General features: G+C 52.4%; 1 protein-coding gene across 3 annotated transcripts; it reads right to left on the minus strand.

Moving 5' to 3' along the window:
• Positions 1-1,069: 1,069 nt before the first annotated feature.
• On the minus strand, positions 1,070-17,143 carry UBQLN4 (ubiquilin 4). 3 transcript variants are annotated; one of them, XM_081305256.1, is made up of 12 exons: positions 16,903-17,143; positions 15,347-15,498; positions 14,784-15,001; positions 13,999-14,261; positions 11,983-12,141; positions 8,297-8,522; positions 7,046-7,185; positions 5,844-5,927; positions 5,639-5,754; positions 5,288-5,474; positions 2,820-2,915; positions 2,703-2,747 (listed from the first exon to the last, which is right to left on the minus strand). In XM_081305256.1, the coding sequence occupies exons 1-11, from the start codon at positions 17,008-17,010 to the stop codon at positions 2,844-2,846; spliced, it is 1,725 nt and encodes a 574-aa protein (XP_081161382.1). In that variant the 5' UTR covers positions 17,011-17,143; the 3' UTR covers positions 2,703-2,747; positions 2,820-2,843. The 3 variants fall into 3 exon arrangements, with proteins under 3 accessions (XP_081161381.1, XP_081161383.1, XP_081161382.1); XM_081305255.1 differs by lacking the exon at positions 2,820-2,915 and having other exon boundaries at positions 1,070-2,747; XM_081305257.1 differs by lacking the exons at positions 2,820-2,915; positions 7,046-7,185; positions 8,297-8,522 and having other exon boundaries at positions 1,070-2,747.
• Positions 17,144-17,977: the final 834 nt, after the last annotated feature.

Consider the following 17,977-nt stretch of genomic DNA (forward strand, 5'->3'; position numbering starts at 1 on the left):
AAGCCAAGCTTATTAACCCCTTGGTTTTTCTTGTTTCACTCAGCTTTTTGGATTTCTGTTTAGAGTATCGGTCTGAAGCATCTGGTCTACCATTCTCAAAATTGGGACCTCCCATGCACAGTTCATTCCCTTATCACAGAACTCTAGAGTGTAACTTCTCTACCAAAGATGAAACTTCTAGGTCTGAAGACTTCCTGGAGTTGCATGAGTAGCGGTAGAACCAGGTTTAGTCTCAGAGCTCAAGATTCATAACTACTAAACTTCACTTGCATGAAGATCCAGATACAGGGTTTGTTTCTCTTGCCTGAGCTAAGGGAGGACTGTCCTTTAAACAGATCAGGAGGATAGGGGAAGTAGCCCAGCCGTCTGCCCAATGCCTCAGTTTCCTCCCAGAAGGGGCAGATCTCAGATGTCATATGAGCTAGGGATGGGAATGGATGAATGCAATCTTCCTCATTCTTAAACCAGGTCTTTGATACCTCCATGATCAGTTTAATTTTTTTTTCTTTTTTGGTATCAGTGATTGAACACAGGGGCACTCAATCGCTGAGCATATCCCAGCTTTTTTTTATATTTTATTTAGAGACAGGGTCTTGCTGAGCTGCTTAGGGCCTTGCTAAGTTGCTGAGGCTGGCTTTGAACTTTCGTTCCTCCTGCCTCAGTCTCCTGAGCTGCTGGGATTACAGGCAGGTGCCACTGCACCCGGCTGATCAGATATTTATTTATTTATTTTGGGGGTACCAAGGATTGAACTCAAGGGCACTCAACCACGAAGCCACATCCCCAGCCCAATTTTGTATTTTATTAGAGACAAGGTCTCACTGAGTTGCTTAATGCCTTGCCATTGCTGAGGCTGGCTTTGAACTCACGATCCTCCCGTCTCAGCCTCCGGAGCTGCTGGGATTACAGGTGTGCGCCACTGGGCCTGGCCAGTTCTCTCTTAACCGTCAATGCTCCTTAACAGCTGTGGTAACTGAACCCAACTTCAAACCCCTCTAGAGTCCACCTTTTTCCTGGTAGAACCAGGATGTTGTCTAGCCAGCCTGCAGCAGAAAACACACCAACACACTTTCACAACAAACATCACACCATTTATTTACAAAGGCCAGTGTGGGAGTTGGGGGAGGTAGGGAGGAAAAGGGCAGACATCTTCTCTGGACTTTTGGGACCCTTTCCCACTTGGAGCAAAATTCTGTTCCTCTTGCCTCCGTGTTCTCCAAGCAGCGGGGCCACACAGCTGAGGGAGGAGGTGGTAAGAGCCTCCTCCATGCTCCAGTACAGCAATGTCCAGTTCCAGATTAAAGGCATCATTGCCACCATCCCCTCTCCCTCCTCAAATAAACTTTCTGGCCTGGAGGGAAAACAGTAAAAAATGGAAAGACCAGGGGCTCTGGAGGGAGAAACCCCCTGTGCTAGTCTCCAAAACAGTGGTGGGTGGTAAGGGTACCAGTCACACCCAGCAGCTTCACAAGGATCCCCACACTGCCTTTCCGTGATCCAGCATCCAGAGGCCTAAGCCCTCCTGGGTGTTCCCATTCTGCTCTAGACCAGCCCTCTTACTCGCTTGTCCCTCTGAGAGGCAGCACTAAACTAGAAATCCACAAAGAACCCGACTGGCCCACCTCACATGTGGGCACACATGCACACACACTACCCCTGCTCAACAGACTCCAATCCCCTCCATACCCTTTGAGTGGAACTCACAATTACTGGGGACAGGAGAGACAGGGAGGTCTTGAGTTCGTGGGAACGTGTGTGTGACACTGCTTAGCATCGAGCCCTTCTTCAGTTCAAATCCCATTAGTCTACCTATTTCTCCTCAGTCGGGCCTGGGCCTGGAGTCTCTTGCCTAAAGAGCTACTAGTACTCCCAGACCCAGCTGTAGTTCCAATCTCAAGCCTTTTGCTCAGGCTGCCTCCCTGTCCCCTTCCTCTAGGAAATCTCAATGGCTCCTCTGCTGTAACAGTCTTCATTGCTCTGGTCCAGGGCCTGTTAATTTCCATCCAGAGTGCTGTGCCTTGTGTTCCCCTTTGGATGAGAAGTCCCAACAGAGCCCAAGAAAAAGTCCTAGGTGAAGTGCCCAGAGTAGGGTTTGAGGAGAAAAATCACAGCGTGTTTCACCTGCCCCCACCTTCAGAGTGCGGTGCTAGCCCTGGAGGGCCCAGGGAGGGTGGGGAAGAGGACAGTTACCAAAGGTAAGCTAAGAGAAGCCAAAGCCTAGTGGTGTGGATGGAAGACTGTTCCAGTAAACCAGAGAGTTGGGTCCTCCTGCAACTTTGCAGTCCCCACTGAGAAGTCTGAAGATTGCAAAAGGTGGTGTGGGCAAGGAGGTTGGGGTCGACCAACAGAACTGTGAAAACTGTTTAATCACCTCTGCTCAAGGAGGACCAGGAGAGAAGACTCTGTTAGAGACAGCAGTGAGATCAAAATTCTCAGACAGAGTGGTGGCATTGGGCCCATGCCTCTAAGGTCACCCTACTGTTTGGAGAGTCAAAGAAGAAGACAGAGGGATAAGCTGTAGAGGTTAGGGGCTGACAGAGGAACCAAAGGTCGGTACTGGGTCAGGGGAGAGGCAGGAGGCATGGGCCGAAGGATTAGGAGAGCTGGGAGCCCAGGAGTCTCTCGATAGCTGCGTTGATGTCCCCTCCAGTGGCAATCAGGGCCTGCAGATTGGCCTCACGATTGATGAAACCCATGGAGTTGAGCTGCTCCAGTTGTTGCTGAAATCTCACTTCTGGCGTCTGCACCTGGAGGGGACAAGCCTTATGAAGTGGGCACAGAACCCACCCCAGAGGAGTAGCTGAAGCTGAAGGGCTTACAACACCAACAGGTCCCTGATGTCCTCAGTCAGTGGGGTGGGGAGGAGGGGGCTGCACAGGAAGGCCACCGGGAAGAGCTCCCGAGTCACTGAAGAACTATGATAAAAAGGCAGGGATCTTACTTGAAACCTCAAAGTGCCTGATAGGCCTGGGTCACTTTATATTCCTATTTCCCATAAATACTCTGGAGATATTAACAAGTGCTCCAAAAGCCAAATGCTCTGTGGCCAAATAAAAGGCAGGCCAAACATGCTCCTTCCTGACGGTCATCGCACACACAGCCACATTAAGAGGCCAGAGAAGGGTCCCAGGAAAAAACTGTATGTCTGTATGTATGAAGCTGTAGGAGGGACTGAACACGGGCACCACTGAGCTACATTCCCAGCCCTTTTTAATTTTAGACAGGGTCTTGCTGGGTTGCTGACGTTGGCCTTGAACTTGTTATACTCTGCCTCAGTCTCCTGAGGGGCTGAGTAGCTTCACACTTTTTTTTTTTTTTTTAGTGCCAGGGATTGAATCCAGGGGTGCTCAACCACTCACTGAGGCACATCTCCAGCCCTACCTGTCTGGGTCTCTTTTTATTGTAATACTAAGGATTGAACCCAGGGCCATGCACATGCTAGGCAAGTGCTTTACTATTGAGCTATACGCCCAGCCCTTATTTTTAAATTTTGAGACAGGGTCTTGCTAAGAATGCTAACAGCCCCACTAAGCTGCTGAGGCTAGCCTCGAACTTGCGATCCTTCTGCCTCAGCCTCTGAGGTTGCTGGGATTACACGTGTGCACGACCACCACTGGCTTCACACACATTTTTGTTGAGCAGCTTTTCCCTGTGGGTCACAGAGGTTAGAGACAATCCAGGGCATCTGTATCTCTTCCCCTACTCCAAGCCCTGGCCTTGACTTTGTGGCCCAGGACTCTGCAATCCTTCCAGATTCCTCCTTCCAAAGTCTCCGAGGTGGGGGCTGGAGTTGTGGCTCAGCGGTAGAACGCTTGCCTCACATGTGCAAAACCCTGGGTTCAGTCCTCAGCACCACATTAAAAAAAAAAATAAACAAGTGAAATGGAGGTTTTGTGTCCAACTACAACTAAAAAATAAATAAAAATTTATTAAAAAAAAAAACAAACAAACCAAAGTCTCGGAGGTGGAAGCTGTTTTAATTACCAAACAAATACCTGAGGGACTGGGAAGGTTGCTCAGTTGTCGAATGTGTGCTTAGGCTATGCAAGGCCATGGTTCATTTCTAACCCTCCCCTCCCCAAAAGAGGATGAACAGGGGCTGGGGCTGGGGCTCAGTGGTGGAGCACTTGCCTAGCATGTATGAGGCACTGGGTTCCATCCTCAGCACCACACATAAATAAATAAAGATCCATCAACAACTAATTAAAAAAAAAAAAGAGGTAGAGTGCTTGCCTCACATGCACAAAGCCCTGGGTTCAATCCCCAGCACCACAAAAAGTAAACAAATAAATAAAAGGTATACTTCTGGCCGGGCACAGCATATGCCTGTAATCTCAGCAATTTGGAAGCTGAGGCAAGGGGATTGCAAGTTCAAGGCCAGCCTGGGAAACTTAGCAAGGCCTGGTTTCTTTTCTTCTTATTATTTATTTATTTATTTATTTTTGGTTGTCAATGGATCTTCACTTTATTTATTTATATGCAGTGCTGAGAATTGAACCCAGTGCTTCACACATCCTAGCCAAGCACTCTACCAGCTGAGCCACAGCCTCAGAACAGCAAGACCCTGTTTCAAAATTAAAAATAAGGGCTGGGCTGTAGCTCAGTGGTAGAACACTTGCCTCTCACGTGTGAGGCACTGGCTTTGATCCTCAGCACCACATAAAAATAAATAAATAAAACAAAGGTATTAGAAATAAATAAATTAATTAAAGGGCTGGGGAAGTAGCTCAATGGTTGAGCACCCCTGGTTCAATTCCCAGTGGTGAGGGTGGAAAGCGTAAATTCTGGAACCAGAATGCCTGGCTCCCTTACTTACTAGCTATGAAAATGAGGAATCCACTGAACCTCTCTGGGCCTCAGTTTCCCCATTTGTAATACAGAGATAATACTAACAATAACTTTCTCCTAAGAATAAGGTAATGGGGCTGGGGCTAGGGCCTAGCATGTGTGAGGCACTGGGTTCAATCCTCTGCACCGAATATAGACAAATAAATAAAATAAAGGTCCATCAATATCTAAAAAAAAAAAAGAATGAGGTAATGAACTCTTATACAGAGCATCTGGAGCAGTACCGAGCACACCAGAGGACTATCACTATTCACCTCCACCTTACAGCTGTAGGAACTGAACTGAGGGGTGGCTGGTAGACTGCCGGCGCCTGGTGAATGGCAGGCCAGCCAGCTCTGGCCGACTGCAAAGCCGGCCCTGCTGCCTCTGGTCTACTGCTACCCTTGACGCTGCCCGGGGGAAGTGGTGAGCCCAGTACCAGCCCTGCTGCCCCTGGTACCTGTGAGTTTCCACTCCCAGCCAAAAGCTGGATCATCTGCTGCATGAGCTGCTGCTGGGCACTGGAAGCCCCGGTGGGAGGAGTCGTGGCGGGCGTGGCTGGCGAAGACATGGGGCCCTCGGCCGTAGACCCAGAGCTGCTGCCCGTTGAGGGCGCTGTGGCCCGGGACATCCCAAAAGAGCCAAGGCTGCAGGCAGGAAAGGCCAAGGGTAGGAGCCGGCATTCAAGAGAGGTGGGGATATGAGATCCAGAAGGAAAAACAGCCGGGGGGGCGATGGGACAGCAGATCCTCGGGGACACAAAGGCTGCCAGAGAGGGCAGAGAGGGGAGGAAGGGGGCACTGGCCCTCACCTGGGTACCAGCCCGGGGGCCTCAGTCTGTAAGGTCTGCAGTCCCTGCTGGATCTGCAGCAAGGCCTGCATGGCCTGGGGATTGGTGAGGATAGACAGGGACTCCGGATTCTGCATCTGGGAAAGAGACAGGCAGCGGGAGTGGTGGGAAGAGCAGGCAGCCTAAGTCCAGAGCCCAGTTCTGCCCCTCTAGGCCCCGTACTCACCTGCTGCAGGAAGACGGGGAGCTGCAGCCGGAGCTGCTCCTGCAGTTGGGGGTTCCCGGCAAAGAGGGGCACATTCACCATCATCTGCCAGAGTGAAGGTAGAAGAGAGGCCTGGAACTTCCCACCCGGAGAACTGCCCACAGCCTCAGCCACCCCCACAACCCCCACCACTATAGGGAATCTGGCCAGGGCTCCCAAGGACCTCAGATATCCTAAAGGCCCACGTGGGACAGCAAGGAGATGGAACCATGCTCTGAGAAATGAAGAGTCAGATGTCAGGCTGCTCAGTCTGGTCAGATGGTGGTGACACCAGCTAACACTTCCAAGTACACGGGGCTTACTTTGTGGCACACTATGTTCTAAGCACTTGACGTGTTAACTTTTCTAATCCTTTAACCTAGTGAGGCAGGAAGTAGTCTAATATCATTTTGCAGATGAGGAAACTGGGAGGTTAAATAACTGTTAGCTCACGAAGAGATGTGGCAGAACTCAAGCAGTCTGGCAGTCCCAGTGTTTTGTTTGATTGTGCAGGGGTTAAACCCAGGGCCTCAACTTCCCAACACGCGCTCTACCACTGAGCCACATCCCCAGCCTCTTATTTTTCATTTTGAGAAAAGGTTTCGCCAAGTTGCTGAGGCTACTCTTGAACTTGCTATCCTCCTACCTCAGCCTCCTGAGTCCCTAGAACAGCAGGTTTTTGCCACTGTGCCCAGAACAACAGTGTTTTTTTTTTTGGGGGGGGGGTATTTTTACTTGTAGATGGACACAATACCTTTATTTTGTTTATTTATTTATTTATTTTATGTGGTGCTGGGGATCGAACCCAGTGCCTCATGGGTGTGAGGTAAGCGCTCTACCACTGAGCCCCAGTGATTTTTGTTAAGAGTTTGCTTTTGATTTTTTTTGTACCGTGGATTGAACCCAGGAGCACTTAACCACTGAGCCATATCCTCAGCCCCTTTTATATTTTATTCAGAGACAGGGTCTCGCTGAGTTGCTTAGCATCTTACTGAATTGCTTAGAGTCTCACTAAGTTGCTGAGGCTGGCTTTGACCTTCAGATCCTCCTGTCTCAGCCTCCTGAGCTGCTGGGATAGCAAGTGTGCGCCACCACGCCCGGCGAACCAGAGTGTTTAGACCAAAAGAAACTGCTCTCACTCAAGGAGCCCTCCCCAGCAACACTCCCCTGAGCCAGTTTGATACCTGAGCAGCAAAGTCAGGGTTCTGGGCAAGTGTCTGCATCATGCTGCGCATGTAGGGGGCTGAAATCACATTCTGCATCAGCTGGGGGTTCTCAGAGATCTGCTGGAGGAGCGCCTGCATTTCTGGGCTGTTGAACATCCCTAGGACGAGGAAGGTGAAATAAAACAGGAGAGAAGGGGTCCAGATGGGAACCACATGCTTCACTTCAGTCTACCTTACTTTGGACACTGAATGGTCATGAAACTCAGAAAGGCAATGCTCAAGGGCACCCAAGTACTGTGGCAAGGCTCCAGGCCTCTGAGCCTGAGGAAAGTCTGTCCTTCTCTGGCCTGGACTTCTCCATCCACTTTTCTAAGAACAAGCCAGCTAGAAACTGGGTCTAATTCATGCCCTTTCTGGACTGTTCCTGCCACAAGCTCAGATAATGTCTGAGTTGGAAAGGATTAAATGTCACCTAGACCAGTGTTTTTCAAACTTGTCTTAGTAGCAGAGACCCTTTCCTCAAGCCAAATCTCACTCAGAAACCACATATGTCAGTGGTCTGGTTGGAGCTGGGACAGGAGGCCGAGAGCCTCTCCTATTTGGTTCTTCCTCATCCTGGAGATGGTCCCGACTCCCCAGAACTCAGGAACACAATTTGAAAACCATGGACCAAATTCCAGTCCTTATTTTATAGATAAGGTCACTGAAGCACATGGAGGGGAAAGGACTTTCCCATTCTAGATATCCCCCAGTGAACAGAGAAATCAGGGTATCCACCAAAGACATCCCCAGGGCCATGTGTACAGTCAGAGTCCAGATAAATTGGGCATTCTGTAGGGTTGCACAGTGCATCACTTTTGTCCGTCTGTGTAGGGCAGCCCTGCACATCTACCTCCGTCAGTTACACATCTGCCTGTCCCCAAGTCTGCCCTGATTCTCCTCCACCCCTGCCTACCCCACCCACTCTCGCCTCCCACTCTGGCCCATTTACACTGGATGGAACCAAAGGTGCTCATGGAGCCTGGGAAACGGGACCTGGTTTATTCATGAGCCATTGTTCAGGTCACTCCCAGGGATATCAGGACATGGCCAAAATCAAACTCTCACCCTCGGAACAGTGGGGCCACTACTCTAGGCTGCTAAGCCCCCTCAGTAGCCTTAATACAATCCCACCTATTTTCAACATCCTGGAACAGTGTGAATCCCACTTAGTCCTGGGGGCAGGAGACTGCCCTGGTGACCCCACTAAACTTCCACCCTAGGACATACCTGACCCCAGGCTAGCCGCATTGATCCCAAAAGGGTTGGAGACTGTCGGGTGCACCTGGCTGGTCCCCGATCCTCCGGTGCCCTCCCCACCGGACCCGGGGGCCTGGGAGGCGGGGGGCGAGGGGCTCCAGGGGTTAGGGAGGGGCTCTCGATTCTCAGTCCGCAGAGGTTGGGAGGATGAGCTGTCGGAGTTCCCGGCCAGGGAAGAGAAGGGATTGTTGCCAAACTGGGAGGAGGGAAAGGTTTTGGGTTAAGGACTGAAACAAGTTAGGGACAAGGGCTATGCCCTTTCTCTTCTTTCTCCTAATAGACTCCCCTCCCCCAGAAAAGGGAGGGAGATCAAGAACTTGGACTCCAGGTCCCAGCTGTTTGTCCAATGACCTACAGCTCCACCCTTGCCCTGGGGGTGGGAGCTGGCTGATGCTAATGACCACAGAACTGATCCCTTAGATAACTGGAAACTTCCCTCCTCTCCTGGTGGCTCTAAGTTGGTCTCTCTCTCTCTTTGTGACCTGAAGCACTTTACACACACCTTTCCCACTCTGTAATAAGATATTTGTTTTCCTGTAACTTTTAGGGGGCAAAGATTTACCTTTGTAGCTTCAATCCATATTAGTAGGTGCTCAATAAAACTGCTGACTTGATGGGAGCGGCTCTTAGACCTGGCCCTCTCATTCAACCTTGACCTACCCCCAGCTCCCCTTCTCCCAGCCCTCTTAGTCTGATGCTAAATCCCAGAACCTTCTCCCCAACTCTCCAGGTCCTTAAGAGGCATTCTCTGTCCATTCAGGCCCACCACGGTGGCGCCCTCTAGTGGAGTACACCTCTAGCTGCGCATGCCCTCTTCTAGGTTTTCCCCTTCCCCTCTTTTGTGGAACCCCAAAAGGAACCTCCTACTCTGGGTCTTCAGCCCAACAGGTCTTGATCCCTCTCATGCCTCAGTACCAGGGCCCCCACTGTGTTCCCGAGGGTGGCCCAGGTCTGCACCTCAGGGAACCAGGAGTGCCCTCTCAGCACTCGGACAGAGGGACAGAGCTCAGGAGTCCAGGGCTGTACTTGCTGCGGGTGTTCCACACCCTTCTGCACTGCTTAGCCTTCCTCAGGGTCACAGAGCTCAGCAGTCCCTCTCTGAGCTCCGGGTGGTCCTGAAGCAAGGAAGCAGGAGTATTCTGAGCAGCCCCAGCCCCTCTCCACACAGTCACTTTTCCTGTTATTCTAAGTGGCCATGGGAACACAGATGATCAAGGGCTCCTCTCTGAGCAGTGGTTCCTTCGCCTTACCAGATGCCTGTTCAGATAACAGGGCTTGCAGGCCAGGGTTCACATACCATAATTTCAATCTTTGTCCCTGCTTCAGATTTCCTGTTCTGGTAATCTGCCTAGCACCTTACTCTACCTAGTTCTCAGCTCTGCTTTGTTCTTCCTGGTACACCTGACAGACTCTCTTCCTAACAACCCACAGTGATAGCAGCTGCTATTTATTGAACACCTACTATTTATTCTAATACTCAAAAGATCCCTCGAATATCCTAGTTCTCAAAGTGTGGTCCCAGAATCCTGCAAGGTTTAAAATGATTTTTATGATTCTAAGATATTAATTTGCCTTTTTCACTCTTATTGTCTCATGAGGATATAGTGTAGTTTTCCAGAGGCTTCGTAAGGTGACATTCAGTGGAACAAGTAAGATCTGAGAAGCCAACTGTTTTGTATAGAAAGCCAGGCATTAAAGAGATCTGCAAAAATGTGAAACAAGGCCAACTTTCCTGTAAAGTTTTATTTGCCTTGGAAAACACTTATTTTTCAAAAGAATGTTATTTATTTTAGCCAGGCATGGTAGTGCACACTGAGGCAGGAGGATCACAAGTTGGAGGCCAGCCTCAGCAATTTAGTGAGGCCCTAAGCAACTTAGTGAGATCCTGTCTCAAAATAAAAAATAAAAAAGGGCTGGAGATGTGGCTCAGTGGTTAAGTACCCCTGGGTTCAATCACCAGTACCTAAATAAATAAAATAAAAATAGATTCACAGTTGATCCCTCAAGCAATTTTAAAAATCTGAAAGAGCGATGCCAAGAATAACCAAGATGGTCCTGAAGAATATGGTGGGGATTTCACTCTACCAGATACCAAGGCTGATTAAGACAATTAGGGATGGTTGTAGGGAGAGAGGGACAGGATAGGGGAACAGAAGAGCCAGCAAAAGAAAACTCAGCTTGGAGACTTGGTGGAGGGAAGAAACTTCAAGAAGGGCTCATCTGTTGGGAAAGCAGGGCCTCCCAGGACATGGACCCTTTCCTTTCCACAGGAACAAATCAGGTGGGTTCCCGCCCTCACACCAGGGTGTTAGTTAATTGTGAAATTCATCAAGCTGTACACTTGAGGGTATGTCACTCTTCTGTAGTTCTCTTAATCTTCAATAAAACGTTTCAGAAGGAGCAAGTTAGAGTGACAGGAACAGCTGATACCACTTCCACAAGGTTTAGTATGGGAAAGGATACTAGAGATGTTCCTGGATATATGCAAAAGCAATAAAGGAATACAATGATAAACCCTGCCCTCAGGACAGCAGTTCCTTCTGCTGAGGAGACAGAGAATCCCAGTGAAGTCTACGACTCGACCTAGAATGACTTATTTGACTGAGCCCCAACCCCAGCCCAAGAGGATCCCTTTTGTATACCTTTTTTGGCTTGCATGACTTCCCATACTTTTTGAATACTTTTTATTTTGTGTAACTTCTGAATTTTGAAACATACAGATATATAATATGTATGACATAAAATTAAATTTCGAGGCTGAGACAGGAGGATGGCAAGTTTGAGGCCAGCCTCAGCAACTTAGCAAGACCTTAAGCAATGTAGTGAGAACCTGTCTCAAAAGAAAAAGGGGGAGGGGGGCCCTGGGACTGCAGCTCAGTGGTAAAGTGCCCCTGTGTTCAATCCCAGAAAAAAAAAAAAAAAGAACCAAGAAAGGAATTAAAATTATATGTGGCAGGATGGCATTGTGGCTCAGTGGTAGAGTGCTTGTCTCTCATGCATGAGGCATTGGGTTTGATCCTCAGCACCACATAAACAAACAAAGGTATTATACCCATTTACAACTAAAAAAAAAAAAAATATATATATATATATATATATATATATATATATATGGCAACCTGGATACAAGAGAATGCTAAATTTTTATCATACTTTTTGTATATTTGGAATAAATTCATAAAGCATTTTTAAAAATGTATAATCCCAGGCCATGATGTAGGAGGTTGATTAATTGCAAATGTTGCTCAGAGCTGGGGAGCAGGAATCTCATTATTAACAAGCTCCCCAGGTGAGGCTGATGCAGGTAAGCCACGGACCACACTTGAGACACACTGTACTAGGGCTGACGTGACCCCACCCAGGTCTGCCCCACAATTCTGAACCCCTGATACAAGAAGTTTGTCAAAACAATGTCAAGTCCCTCAAACACACCACCTCACCGAGTTCTCTATGGATGTCTGCTGTGTGCTACCCTCAGCCCATGACAAACTGGACTCCTCTGGTTTGCACTGCTGCAGAATGCCTCCTAGCCAAGGCCCACCCCTCAGGGAACTGCAGAAGGATGGAGGGGTAGGCAACAGCCCAGGCTGGCCTCAGCAGGGGGCAGAGAATCCTAAACCAGACAGACCCTCCCCTAGCCCAGCCCCTGGCCCCACCTGTTCCCGGGCAGCACTGAACATGGGCTCCTGGATGTCGGTGTACATGCGGCGCAGGGCATTGTAACCCCCAGGGATGCTCTCGAGGTTACTCAGGGCCCGGTCCTGGTTCCGCATCATCTCTTGCATCATTGCAGGATTCCGAGCAAGCTCCATTGTCTGGTGAAGGGAGAGAGATGCCATGGGCCCTGGAACCAGGGGAGCACCAAGCTGGGTGCGGTGGCACACACCTGTAACCCCAGCTACTTCATCGCAACTTTGAGGCCAGATTGGGCAACTTAGTGAGACCATGTCTCAAAATTAAAAACCTGGGCACGTAGCTTGGTAGAGCACTCCTGGGTTCAATCCTCACTCACACACACACCCTGAGGAGGGGCTCTGCTTGAGGAATGCATAAGTGCACAGCCCAAAGCTGCAGGAGCAGACCGCCTACCTCTATTGTCATCTGCCCACCCCCCCCAGCACCCTGTGGCTTCTTCTAATGGAGGACAAGGCTCTCAGGTGGGGTGAGACAGCAGTTTCCCTCTCTCAGGTTCAGGGGCTCAAGGAAGGGTAGGAAGCAGGAGGAAAGTGAGTAAGAAGGGATATGAGAGGGCTGGGGGTGTGGCTCAAGCGGTAGCGCGCTCGCCTGGCATGCGTGCGGCCCGGGTTCGATCCTCAGCACCACATACCAACAAAGAAGTTGTGTCCGCCGAGAACTAAAATAAATATTAAAAATTCTCTCTCTCTCTCTCTCTCTCTCTCTCTCTCTCTCTCTCTCTCTCTCTCTCTCACTCTCTTTAAAAAAAAAAAAAAAAGAAGGGATATGAGAAAGGAGAGGAGGCAGAGAGAACAGGAACATCTGCTCTACACCTACTGCATACAGGCGCTGGGCTAAGCGGCCCACAATAACCCTGCAGGCTGGGTGTGCCTGCCCCTCACTGGCAGGTGAGGAAACAAGCTCAGAGACATCATGGTCTCCAGCACCAGGACACACAACCAGTTAGCGGGGGAGACAGCTGGGGCCAGGTTGGTGTGTCTGGTCAGGATCACACTGTGGTTCCTAGTAAACAACTACAAGTTGGACAGGGAAGGACTCCGCTGGGACAGTGTTCCAAACACCCCCTGACCACCACCCGAGTCTTCGGCCTGACTGAGCCTTAAGCCACACTGAAGATGGGGGGTTTCTGTTCTGGTACCCATGGCCTGAATCCACACCAGGGGATTTATGACAAGAGCAAGCTACTTCTTATTCCCATCCAACTTGGAACACCTTCCCTCTCGTTGTTCCAACATCTGTTCCACACCTGCCTCTTCTAAGACTGCTTTCCAGACTGCTTTCACAGAACTCCCACTTGTCCCATAGTCCAAATACCCAATCAGTACTTACTGAGTGACCACTACATATAGGCACAGTTTTAGACAAGGAACAACTCTCCTAGCAGAAGCTGTCTTTTGGTGAGTCCTGTACTGGTGTCCACAACTCCGTTGGGAGGACCATCTGCTCTCGTCCCCTGGTGGACTGGACCATGAGATGAAGTCCCCAAACACCAACACTCAAACAGCCTCTGCTGGGCCTCTTCCCCAGGCCTACTCAGCCATAATAATGCTCTCCAACTTCCTACTGTCTCTTATTTCCAGGGCTTTGCTTTACTGTCCCTTGACCTTGAGGTTTTTTTTCTTTCTTCCCCTGGTTTACCCACCTTCTTCCTTTGGGTCTCAGCTAGGTGACACCTCCTCCACCAGGCCTTCTCCAAGCCCCAGGATAGGGTCAGAAGCCCTTTCTTATGCTGTGATTATCCTTAGGACACCGGTGACTGCGCTTAGGACAGCAACGACCACACTGTTCTATAATTGCCCATTCACTTGTCCCCTTCCCTTGGACACCAGGAGTTCCTAGAAAGCTAGGCATGAATCTTTTTATCCCTGTACCTCAAATGTCCAAAACGTGGCTGCTAAGTGAGTGAATGAACAAATGGATGTCGGAGAGGCTGGCGCCAAGTGCCTCTCCACCCTCCAGCCTTCTGCCCTACCCACCTGCCGCATGAGCTCGGGGTTGTTGAGCATGTGGCTGATCTCGGGGTTCCGCTCCATCAACTGCTGCATCTGGGGGTTGGCCATGATCATGTGGCGCATCAGGTCAGGGTTAGACATCATGTCCTGGACCAGGGGGTTCTCCATGATCTGCGACAGCATCTCAGGGTTGGACATCAGCTGCCTCTGCATCTGCTGCTGCAGCTCCATGAAGTTGGCAGAGCCCAGGCCCAGGCTGCCCAGGCCCAGGATGCCCCCAAAGCCAGCTGTGAGGAGGGGGTAGGGTCACAGTTTACCCCAGGAGCCCTTCCCCCTCCTAGCACAGCCACGGAATTGGGTCTCCAGGATGGGTGGGCCCGGGGGCTGCTCACATCTCCCTCTTCCAGTGACTTCCACAGTCCCCGCCCTGGTCTGCTTTGGGCAGAGAGATGTTAGCCGGGGGAGGGCTGAGAGCACTTCGGTCCACCAGCAGGGCACCGCTCAATGAGTAAATCAAGTCCTCCCATCAGCCTACTGTTGGAGCCATCTTTTCCAATCTCCTCACTCAGGGGCCCCCACGGCTCCATCTCCATCTCTCCTTTCCCTCCTAGCACTTGAGCTCTGTTCCCCTCCTCCAGGAAGCCCTCACAGACTGGCTTCCTCCTCAGCTTGGCTCAAGCACCAGGGTCTGGAACGCTGTGTCCAGGGCTCCCCTCCCCATCCCACTAAGAGCAAGGGCTGTCTCCCCCTCCTTGGCTCCCCACACTCCAGCACAACCCAGGATTGTGTTCTCCTCCCCAAGGGCTTACAGAGAATAGATGCAGTAGCACTGGGGGGTCCCTCCCCTGCCCCTGGTGAGGGACCCCCACCACTGCTCCTCCGGCTTCCACTGCCAGCATCCGAAGTGGCACTGCCAGAGGTAGAGGGATGGGCAGGGGTGGCAGGTGAAGCGGGCGTGGTGGAGGGTGCTGAGGCAGGGTCTGGAGTGGAGGGGGACGAAGCAGTGACAGCAGCTGGATCTTGGGCCCTGAGGACAGAGAAAGGAGACTCCCCGTTGGAGTGGGCACAGAAGAGGGAAGGCAGCACAGTGACATCTGGATCTCCCTGTGCCGCACGGCCACTGCAAGCCGAGGCCGCCTCTAAACACCATCACCCCCACCTCAGACTGGGAGGGCGCTGGGCGCCAGTAAGCCAGGGAGAGGGAGGAGGTCACTAGCATCATGATTTCAGGGCGTTCTAGGTGCTAAGTCAGGTCCCTTGCCCAGACCCCCCCTGCCTGGCCTGGGTCCTCCAGGTACAGTCGAGGAAACCATAGGGAAATAGGGATGGGAGTCCCAGTCCACAGCGAGGTCTGCTCTTCTCCTCAACTTACTTCTGAGGGGTCTTGATCACCAAATGGACAGTGAGCCCATCCTTGATCCCATGCTGGTTCAGGGTGTCCCCATCCTTGAGGATCTTGCCTGCGAAGATCAGGACCAGCTGATCCTGCTGAGCCTTAAACCTCCGGGAGATTTCCTCTTTGAACTGTTATCAAGAGGCAAATATCAATATGGAGGCTGCATGGGCTTCGCCCACCAGAGACTCTGCTTCTACTCTGACTGCTACTCAAGGGAAGTTCTTTCTACAGTCTCAACCCCATCCCTCCAGCTGCAGCTCCTTGAATCAAGGAGATGGATAAGCAAGAGGCACTTTTTCTCAACTCCATGCCAGAGTCTCCTACCCTAGAAAGCCCTTGCTGATATCTAAGAACGGAGCTTCAGCCCCTCCATCCGGTTCTCAGTGAGGGTACCGCATGGGCACTCTCCCCATGCTAACTCCTTCCCCAACCTTGGATCTGTCTTGCTTCATCCTTCTCTCCTCTCTTAATTCCCAGCTTTCTCATAACAACTACAACCAAGGGACCCCAGTTATTGGGCACTAACCCTTCACTGGTTAGCCGTCTAATGTATTAGTTATTATCTCCTTTTTTAAAATAGAGAAAACCGAGGATCTGAGAGGTTAGGTCAACTTGTCCTGGGGAGATGGGAACTCAGATCTGGACATCAAAGTCCAGGCTTTTGACCAGAAACACTCCCCCCTCAGGGCTGTTTTCAAATTCAGTCTTACAGAGAATACTATTTAAATTATAGTATTTAGCAATTTTATATGGGGGGTAGCAGTATGAGTTAAGACTCTCCAAATTCTATCAGCTCCTCCAAAACAAAACAAAACACACATTCTAAGTAAAAACAGTGCACTTGCTGAGCAAAAGCAGCTTCCAGATCCCTCTCTTCCAACCAGATGGCCTATCTTAAGCCCCGCCTAGGTGAAATTCTGGGGCTGCCACAAGCCGGGGAGAATACAGTAACAGTCCCTCCTCACTCATTCAGCAAGATTTTATTGAGCACCTACTGCACTCCGAGCATCCCAGAAGGGCCAAGAACCAATACCTGCCTCGACTCGAGAGAGTGCGAAGGCTTGGGGCCGCGGGAAAGCCCCCCTGCCCTGGCGCTCAGTGGACACTGGGCGCTCCCCGAGGCGCACAGCAGGCGCCCGGCGCTCCGACGGCCTCCCGCCGGTTTCCTTTGGCTCATCCCCCGGCCCGGGCCCCACTCTGCTTCGGCGACTCGAACCCCGACCAGAAACGCGGGCGTGCACCCCGCCAGAGCCCAGGCTCTCCGGCCCGGTGCGGGTGACGGTGTCCCCTCCCCGCTCTCCACCACGCCCCCAGCCCTGGCCACCACAAGCCAAACCCGTCCCCCAACACGCGCCACGCTCCCGCGACCTGCCCTCGGAGGGCGCCCCCTACCCGCCCTTCGGTCCCGCCGCCCGAGTCCCCGCGGGCCCCGGCCCTGCAGTCGGGGGCAGTCCCGGACGCCAGGCCGTCTCTCGGGCCCCCCACCCCTGTGGACCCCTCCTCCGAGCGCCCACCCCACTCGGCCGCACTACCTCCTTGACCGAGGCTCGGTCGCAGATCACAATTTCCTCCTTGTCCTTGGGGGTCTTGACGGTGACCCGAATCGGGGGCCTCGTCTCGGCCCCGCTCGGCTCCGCCATGCCGCCGCCGCCGCCACCCGGCCGCCCGCCAGCCCGTCCGGCTCCTCCTCCTCCCCGCCCGCCCCGCCGGCCCGGCTCGGCTCCGGCGCCTCCGACACCCCCTCCTCTCCTCCCCTCCCCTCCCCGAGGCTCCGCCGCCCCCTCCGGACCAGCCGCCGCCACAGCGCCCCGGGCGGACTGGGGGGGCCACTGCAGCGGGTCCGCCCAGGGCCGAGCCCCGGGTCGCGCCGCTGGACCGGGCCGCGCCGCGCTGTGGCCCCAGCGGCTCGCGGGTTGGCGCGCGGCGAGCCCTCAGCGGCCGAGGGCCGGGGTCGAGCTCCCGCCCGGAGACCCGGTCGGCCTAGCCCTCCGGAAGAGCGCCGCGGCCCCGGCCGAGGCCGCCCCCGCCTCGGCGGGTAACTCCCGCTCCGGACAAAGGACTTTCTGTGTCGCCGCCGTATCTCCGTCCCCAGAGATAACTTGGTCTTTCTCGGGAAGCTCGAGGCTCTCCCAGGCCTGGGGCCTCTCCCGACCCGGAGGTTAACTTCCCCCACCGCTGGACGTCCACTTAAGACCTCCCTGGGACGGACACTGCTCCCCGGGGCCTCAGCGGTCTACTGAGTGCACTTTCGGAGACCGGGATTTTGCCTATGTGGCCTTCCCAAGCCTCCGCGGCCCCGAGATGATTGCGCCGCTCGCCCCTTCTCCCGGAATCGTACACAACGCCACGCTTTGAAAAGTGACCACCGGTGTGCCTAACGAGTGCGAGGTTTTTAAGTGACTATTGGACCGTGCGTTGGCGAGCCGACATGATTTCCTGTCCCCGAAGGGGTTAAAAGTGTCACTGTCCTTTTACTCCCGCTCTTCACCGCCCCCGCCACAGCCACGTGGTGTGACTGGAAAGCGAACTACACTTCCCAGAGTGCCTCGCGAGGCCACAAGGCACTACGATTCCCAGCGTTCCCCGCGCGGGGCGGGGTTCAGTCCG

Source organism: Spermophilus citellus, assembly GCF_964194105.1.
Source record: "Spermophilus citellus genome assembly, chromosome: 9".
Classification (NCBI taxonomy): domain Eukaryota; kingdom Metazoa; phylum Chordata; class Mammalia; order Rodentia; family Sciuridae; genus Spermophilus; species Spermophilus citellus.